The 8,744-nt window shown below is 46.6% G+C and overlaps 1 protein-coding gene across 3 annotated transcripts in view; it reads left to right on the top strand.

Moving 5' to 3' along the window:
- Positions 1 to 720: 720 nt before the first annotated feature.
- LAMP2 (lysosomal associated membrane protein 2) overlaps positions 721 to 8,744 on the top strand; it is a 40,639-nt gene continuing 32,615 nt past the window's right edge. Inside the window, exon 1 of one of the 3 annotated variants that reach the window (XM_012927732.2) lies at positions 721 to 919. In XM_012927732.2, coding sequence (XP_012783186.2) covers positions 856 to 919 — 64 coding nt within the window. In that variant the 5' untranslated portion in view covers positions 721 to 855. The remainder of the gene's footprint in view (positions 920 to 8,744) is intronic. The other 2 variants (XM_012927734.3, XM_012927733.2) reach the window with 2 other exon arrangements.

Here is an 8,744-nt window from a genome sequence, read left to right as displayed (position 1 = left end):
CCAGGAGCTTCTAGGTCTCCCACGTGGGTACAGGGGTCCAAGAACCTGGGTCATCCTCTGCTGCTTTCCCAGACCGCAGGCAGGAAACTGCATGGGAAATGGAGCACGTGGATGCCGGTACTGCAGGCTGAAGATTAGCTTGCTGTGTGTGCCAAGGCATTGACCTCCTATTTTTCCCTTTTTATCCTTATTTTATTTATCTCACGTTTTTCTTCCTGTATTTAATAACCGTACTTCCTCTTTCTGAGCTCAGGGTCCCACTCTGAGAAACAGGGTGTTTGTTGTAACCAGGAAAATTTCAGGACCATGCCTTGCTTCTGTGGTCAGTGGTTCCATGTCTTTCCCTAACTCTCTCATCATCGGCTAGCTCTCTGGTGCACCTAAAAGCGTGCATTGTATTGGTAAAAACTGAAGAAGAATGTATTATTTTTCTAGGCATGACTTTGAGATACGCAGAAACCGTTTTTATAGCAGCAAAATTATTTTTTTTCTTCAAGAAATCGGAGTAGAAATAATCTCTGTACAGCCCTGAAAAGTTCATCGTCTTTCGTTAATCTGAGAAGATACCGTCCGCGCCTATCGCTTACAGGCGGAGAAATGGTTGTGAACCAAAAAGCCAGGGCGTGGTCACCCCGCCCACTGATCCTACATCACCACCCCTCTCGCTTTCTTCAAGCACTAGGATAGGCTGAAAACAAGAAAGAGTCCCGCCCCTGGTCTTATGACTTGCGCTGAAGCGCCAACTCCTGGTTCTTGCATCGCTGTGGTAGGTGGTCGGCGGTTGTCTCTCAGCTCCAGGCGAGCCTCTTTCCTGTCGTGGTCGCCAACCGTTGTCGCCTCCTGCTCTGTTGGATCATGCTGCGCCCCGGTCTCTCCCCAGTTCAGGGCTTGGGATTCGTTCTGCTCTGCCTGGTTCTCGGTGAGTTCTCGGGCCCTCCCGCTTGGTGTTGAGCCTGGGCCCGGGGCTCCGGTTCGAAGGCCACTACTTGAAGGACTGTTCCCGCAGAAGGGGTGGGGTGTGGGGGAGGTGGCGTTTGAGAGGCTCCGCCGCGGATACTGGGCGGCGGCTGTGGCTCGGCCGAGGCGAGCGGTGACCTAGAGACGGCCTGACCGACGGGTGGCGGCGAAGAAGCGACCGCGAGAGTAACTAGGGGCAGATCCGGGGCGGGGGCGGGGCGCGTGGATGCCTAGGGAGTCGTCGAAGAGGGGCTTGGCAGAGGTCTGTGGAAAGACCAACTTGGGGAAGACTCTAGGGAGAGAGCGCGGGAGGGCGGGACCTGGCAGATTCCGGGGCGGCAGAGGCAATTAGGAGAGTCCTGATTGCCCTGGATCAGGGAAGAGTTTGGAAGGCGACTGACAAAATATTGTGTGAAGTGAGAAAGAAATTCGAGAAGAGAGACTGCCTGCGTGGAATAACTTGGGGGGTAAAACGGGGGCGGCGGGAAGGGTGGAGACATATGAGAGAGCCTGGAGGGCCAGGAAAGGGTTCCTGGGAGTTGTAGGTGGGACTTTTGAGAATGTGGGGGGAAAAGATGATTTAAGAGATGAGCAATGGTGCTGGATTTGAGTTCGGCAGTCGAAGTTTTGAGACTGAAGGGACCTTAAACTGGTTGAGGCATTGTCCTTTGGAGTCTTTGGAAAACGGACGAGTGGGAGACTTGGGTATAGAATGAATGTCCTATGTGGACGGGTTAAGAATATTTTTTCAAATTAATTTTGCTGCCAACTCCCTGCCAGAACCTAATCCCTCCCCCTTCCCACACTGGAAAAAAAAAATCCAGACATATTTGAGGCTAGAGTGTCTCCCCGAGGACAGCTCTGGGAGACTGGCCGCTTCTTCCTCGTGACACAAGAGGCCAGGTGGGTCAGTTCAAAGTTGGTTGTTAGCAGGTGTCGTAATGGAGCTTAGCTGATTGTGTTCTGCCAGAACGGGCCACAGATCCCCAGAGCTCTAATGCATAAAGCTGACCTTTGACCAGTGTCTCTTCCTGTGACCTCATTCATCCTGTGCTTGTCACTACCCGCTGGCTCTTGCTGTTTGTGACACAATACAAAGCCAGAAGGAATAGACTCGAGTGGGAGTGGGGACGATACAGACGTGTTTGGGGGTGTCGGAGAAGGCAGTAGTGGTACTGGTACGCATTTTGTAATTCCCGTCTCAGTAGAGTGAAATGAATGTCCTAGAACAGTGAATTCTCAAGAAGTGAGACAGTCTGGAAATATTTTTGCTTGTCTTGGGGGGGCGGTAGTGGCATGCAGTGAACACAGGCCCAGCATACTGGTCCATACCCTGCCAGGCACAGGGTAGGCCCTCAAAACAAAGACTTATCTGCCTCCAGAGGTCACTGTGCCAAGCTGAGCAGCCCTGTTTCAGAGCCATAGCATTGGGAAGATTCTGGAACCCAGTGATTTGCAAGGGCCTTTCCCAGGTCTCTGAATTCAGAACTGCAGAAAACTACTCAAATGTTTATGCTTTTCTTTCCTCTCACCAGTGTATAGTGAGGCTAAATAGTGTATGATGACTGCCCATTCCGACGGCTCTGATGTTCATGTATTTTGTTTTTCAAATTTAGTTTCTAATATGGTAAATGCTGATGGATGCAACTCCCATCAGCCAAAGTTGTGTGAAGTGCTTTGTAAATAACAAAGTGAAGCCCTCCTAACAGCAGCACTTTTTTTTGTTTGTTTGTTTTGTTTGCAAGTCCAGGATCCGGTGCAGTTTCCTCAGGGTGTAGGAAACGTTGTGTAGCACTCTGGTGGAAGGTTTACTTCAAAGTGTTAACTGGGTTGCAAAGCCTTGGCTGAGGACTGACTGACGCTGGGGAGGCTTGTTTACAATGGAAAGCACCTTAACCTTATCAGTGCCTGGAACACATCTGACCAAGGCATCTGTTCATCATGAATTCTCGGCCAATTGAATCTGCACAAATACAACACTGCTATTGTTCAGAGATAGTGAAAAAAATAGTAGTTGTCCTACTTGTTGGCTTTTATGCCATTAAATTTTGTTTTGTTTTTCATGAAAGCTTTTTTTTTGTTTTGTTTTCCTGTGAAAGCAAGGTTTGCTTGTTGCAGAAATAAACAGACAAAAGGAGCACATGGAAGGACCCATCAGCTCATCTGCTGGTTCGCCATTTATTGGTTGGGACTAACCAGACTCATTCCCTTGCAAGATTTCCAGGATTGATTCTCCTGGTCTCTCAGTTCTGGAGCAGGATTCGGAGGAGTGAAAGTTCATGGACCTAGATGTGATATGTAACAGGTTCTAGGATAAAACTGAAACTGCCTTTCTGTATGCCTGCTTCTTCAGACAGCTCTAGCTCCATGTGGAGCATGAAGGCTCCCATGTCACTTTTCCCGCTAAGAATTTAGCAGGTTTGCAGTTGTGGGGTGGGTTTTGCATGTTACTTTTCTACATAAAAACATACACGAAGATTAGTTGTTTGAGAACTCGGTGATTAGGCCTCCACCTGTGGTGCTGGCTGGCATTCAGTGTAGGTGCCAGGGTTTGAGTCCCAACTGCTTCACTTCCAATCCAGTTCCCTGCTAGTGTGCTTGGGAAAGCAGTGGAGGATGGCGCATGTTTGGGTGTCTGCTTCTTCTGGGTGGGAGACCCAGAAGAAATTCCAGGCTCCTGGATGCAGACCTACCCAGCTCTCAGTATTGGTAGGTGTTTGGGGGAGTGAATTAGGGGATGGACAATTTCTCTAACTCCACAGAAGACAGCAGTGAGCAAACTTGGAGCTTCTTGTCGGTCTCCCAATGGGTGCAGGGGCCCAAGCACTTGGGCCATCCTCCACTGCTTTCCCAGGCCATTGACATGGGTAATGCTAACGCTGGATCATAATACAAGGGGCTGGATCAAAAGTGGGGCAACAAAAGACTCCAGCCAGTGTCCATATGGGATCCTGGCACCATAGGCTGAGGCATAGCCTGATTTACCACTGAACCAGCCCCCCCAAAACTTAGTAATATTTGTAAGGTGCCTACTATGTACCTAGTACTATGCCTAGGTGCTGTAGAGGCTACTTGTAAAGAAAAATCTGTCCTGTAGGTACAGTCTGATTAGAATTAGGGCTGTAGCTGTGCCAGTTTATCTTTATAATCGTCTTATACCCTTAAAAAAAAGCCGCTTTATGTCAAGTAAGAGAAGCAATTCTTAGAGTCTGCATGGTGGTCTTTTTCACAGAGATTAAGTTATGCTGATGTTTACTTGAATGAATTATAATTGACTAGTGAAGTTTCTGAAAAGTTCCATGATTTAGAAGCATGATAAAAAGGATAGTGGATGAAACTACTTTACTGACAGTATTACCTAATTATGTTCGCTTTGTGACATCCTGGATTTTAGACTTCTGTTTCTATTGATGATTAGAAATAGCTTTTTTTTTTTTTTTTAGGGTTGAGGTATATATTTTTTTTAAGATTTATTTTATTTTATTTTATTTTATTTTATTTTATTTTATTTTAAGATTTATTTTATTTTTATTACAAAGTCAGATATACTGAGAGGAGGAGAGATAGAGAGGAAGTGGAGCTGCCGGGATTAGAACCAGCGGCCATATGGGATCAAGGCGAGGACCTTAGCCACTAGGCCATGCTGCCGAGCCCGAGGTATATTTTTTAACCATTTAGGCTTATGGATGGGAAAAACCTGCCACAGCTACCTTTTGTGTAAACTGCACTGGCAGAATTACCTCCCTCCCACAAATACTTATAGAATGTCATTTAAAAAACATTTATTTATTTTATTTGAAACTCAGAGATAAAGAGAGAGGGAAAGATTTTCAATCCGTTGGTTCGTTCTCCAAATGTCTGCAAGGGCCAGAGCTGGGTTGGTCCAAAGCTGAAGCCAGGAGCTTTTTCTGGTTCTCCTGTGTGGATGCAGGGGCCCAAGGCCTTGGACCCTCCTCGCGCTGCTTTCCCAGGCCATTAGGAGTCATGTTGATGCTGAATCAGAATGCAGGGAGCTGAATCAGAAGTGCAGCAGCCAGAACTCAAACAGGGACCCATATCTGATTCCAGCACAGCTTGTGGGACATTAGCTTGCCGTGCTACCACAGGGGTGTGGGGTATGGGGATGCTGAATGTCTTTGATTCCAGTCACTATACCAGGTGAAAGGGGGAGAATAATCCTTAGGATAGCTGAGGTCACAGCAGTCATGGAGCTCACACTGTAGTGGGAGAAGGCAGCCCAACAAGTAAATTATGTAATTTCACATAGTGATAAATACTGTGAAGAAGATAAGGCAGGTAATGAGGAAAAAGAATGAGCAGAGGATAGGAGTAGGCGATGAGGCTGACCCCTTCGTGTAGTAAGTATGTAGGGAAGAGGCCTTGCCTTGTTGGGTAGCCTGTGGCAAGAGACCTAGGTGTGTTAGAAGGAGGCGAGCCATGTGACCATCGGGGAAAGAGGATTACATTTTGTCATTCCCAAAACTCTTCAGCGATTATCATTGCCACTCTTCTCAGTTCTAGTTAGGGCTCTGTTATGATTTTATCTGTTTTTCATTTAAAGATTTATTTATTTTTATTGGAAAGCCAGATATACAGAGAGGAGGAGAGACAGAGAGAAAGATCTTCCGTCCTCTGTTTCGCTCCCCAAGTGGCCAAAACGGCCAGAGCTGTGCCGATCCGAAGCCAGGAGCCAAGAGCTTCTTCTGGGTCACCCGTGCGGGTGCAGGTCACCAAAGCTTTGGACCGTCCTCGACTGCTTTTCCAGGCCACAAGCAGGGAGCTGGATGGGAAGTGGAGCAGCCAAGATTAGAACTGGTGCCCACATGGGATCCTAGCAAGTGCATGGTGAGGACTTTAGCCACTGGGCTGCTGCGCCGGGCCCTATGATTTTATCTTTTGTGCTGTTATTTTGCGTTGCCTACCTAGCACGAGGCATAGCACATGTTTAATCTGTGGGATTATGCCTTTATGGGCTGTGAGAATATGACGGTGATTTATTTTGGGATCTCTTTATTCTGTGTGTCTTAAGTGATATCTTGCAAGAAGTTCTTCTATGATGTCGATGGAGAACTTTAAGATTAGTGTTCAGTCAAATAAATAAAGACCAATTTGCTAAGGTATAATCCCACATAATACGGCCAGTCTTATCTGTACTTGTCTGCATTCAGCTCTGTCTAGGTAGTTGTGAGGGTTGATATGGAGAGCCTAGAAGTCCTTGGTGAGGAGGAGAGTTAGGTTTGCACAGAAAACCAACGCCTCCGAAAGAAAGCACAGAGATTGCTCTGTTAGCTTCCCACATTTTTTTTTAAAGATTTATTCATTTTTATTACAGCCAGATATACACAGAGGAGGAGAGACAGAGAGGAAGAGCTTCCGTCCGATGATTCACTCCCCAAGTGAGCCGCAACGGACCAGTGCGCGCCGATCCGAAGCCGGGAACCTGGAACCTCTTCCGGGTCTCCCACGCGGGTGCAGTGTCCCAATGCCTTGGGCCGTCCTCAACTGCTTTCCCAGGCCACAAGCAGGGAGCTGGATGGGAAGTGGAGCTGCCGGGATTAGAACTGGGACCCATATGGGATCCCGGGGCTTTCAAGGCGAGGACTTTAGCCGCTAGGCCACGCCGCCGGGCCCCCCCACATTTTGTTTAACTGATAATCTCAGTATTAGAAATGACTAGTTGGACTAGAGGTACTTGAGAAGATAGGCTTATCACTATTCCATTCATCGTAGGTTATCTCGTCTGATGGGCTTCTGACATTTAGTGTTTTCCATGAACGCAGTTTTTTCCTCCTATGTTTTTGGGTGGACTTCATAAACAAGAATTATTTCCTAGCCCTGGAGTTCACGTAGGTGACTGTTGGCAAAGGAAGGTTGCTCTGTTTCTCCTGTAAGGACGAAAGCATTCTGATAATAATTTCCTAATCAAACCTTCAGAGATCCCCTCAGACCCCGAAGTGTGCCTTGTAAGTGCTTGTTGGTATCTTGCTGTGCATTTCAGAAGGAGTGCTGGAGAGCAGCCAGACACCACTCAGCTGTGAGCACTTCCCATTAGTTGAAAAGTGTTGAATCTTATTTCCTGACCCACACTCTGGCTTTAAAATAATTTTGTAACTTAAATCAGATTTCAAAATTAGTTTTCAATGTTCCTTTTCATATGTTCAACATTCATAGCTTAAAGTTAATATTTTCTGTTTTTTAAAAATATTGATGCTTATTTTCTTTTTACATTTTTATTTATTTTCATTTTTTTTTTTTTGAAAAACAGAAAGAAATATCCCATTCATTGTTTCACTTCCCACATGTGTGTAACTACTGGATTGGGCCAGGCCCAAGCCAGCAACTGTGACATGGACCTGGGTCCATGCACCAAGACCTAGGTTATCAACTGCTGCCTCGCGCTGCGCATCAGCAGGAAGCTGGAATCCAAGCAGAACCTAGGTACTGTGAGATGGGATGTAGGTGTCATGAGCAGGATTTGAACTGCTGCAGCAGATGCTTACTAGGAGTCTTTCCAGAAAGAGTTTGTGTAACTGAGTGCAGGGAATACACTCACTCAAGTATAATTTAGAATTTTAAGTGAGTAACTGTTAATCTGATTTAAACCAATGGGAAAACCATCATTCTGAACAACAACAACAAAAGAATAAATAGGCACTGCATGCCTGTGTGTCCGTTTTTTTTGTAATAATTTTTAAAAAGTATTTTTGAAGAATTATTTATTTTTATTGAAAACTCAGATTTACAGAGAAAAGGAGAGACAGAAAGATCCTCTGTTTGCTGTTTTACTCTCCAAATGGCTGCAGTGACCGGAGTTGAGCTAATCCAAAGCCAGGAGTCAAGAGCTTCTTCAGGATCTTCCCCGTGGGTACAGGGTACCTAGCCATCTTCTGCTACCTTCCCAGGCCGCAGGCAGGGATCTGGATGGGAAGTGGAGCAACGGGGATGCAGATCGGCGTCCATATGGGATCGTGGTATTGCAAGGCAAGGATTGAGCCTCTTGAGGCATTACATCAGTTCCTATTTATATATTTGAAAAACAAAGTTAGAGACAGAGAGAGATCTCCCTTTCACTGATTCAGTCCCCAGGTGGCTGCAGTGGCTGCTCTGGCTCAGGCCAAAGCCAGGAACCAGGAGTTTCATCCAGGTCTCTCAGTGGGTGCCAAAGGCCCAAGCACTTGAGCCTTCTGCTGCTTTTCGTAGGCCTTTAGCAGGAAATTGGATTGGAAGTGGATCAGCTGGGACTCAAGCGGGCACCCATAGGATGTGTGCTGGAGTTGCAGGTGGAGGCTTAATGTACTATGCTGTGGTATTGACTCCTGTGTCCTATTTTTTAGAGACTATTTTTGGGGCTGGCATTGTGTAGCCGCTTAAGCTTCTGCTATTGATAGCAGCATCCCACATCAGAGCACTGCTGTAAGTCCCAGGTACTCTGCTTCCCGTCCAGCTTCCTGATCGTGTGAGTAGGAAAGCAACAGGTGATGGCCTAATGCTTTGGGCCTTGATACCCATGTGGGAGACGTTGATGGAATTCCTGGTTCCTGGCTTCACCTAGTCCAGCTCTGGCAGTTGAGAGCATTTGGGGATTGAATCAGGTGAAGGAAGATGGATCTGTCTGTGATGCTGCCTATTGAATATATAGGTACGTAAATCTTTAAAAACAAAACAAAAAAAGGGCTGTCTGCTGGCAGACATTTTGCTTGGTGGCTAAGATGCCTATGTTCCATATCAGCATGCCTGTGTGTGGTTTCCAGCTCTGGCTCCCGACTGTAGCTTCCTGTTAGTGCAGG

The sequence above is a fragment of the Ochotona princeps genome, chromosome X, assembly GCF_030435755.1.
Source record: "Ochotona princeps isolate mOchPri1 chromosome X, mOchPri1.hap1, whole genome shotgun sequence".
Lineage (NCBI taxonomy): Eukaryota > Metazoa > Chordata > Mammalia > Lagomorpha > Ochotonidae > Ochotona > Ochotona princeps.
Note: the sequence above shows the minus strand (reverse complement) of the source record. Positions and strands in the feature narration are given on the sequence as shown.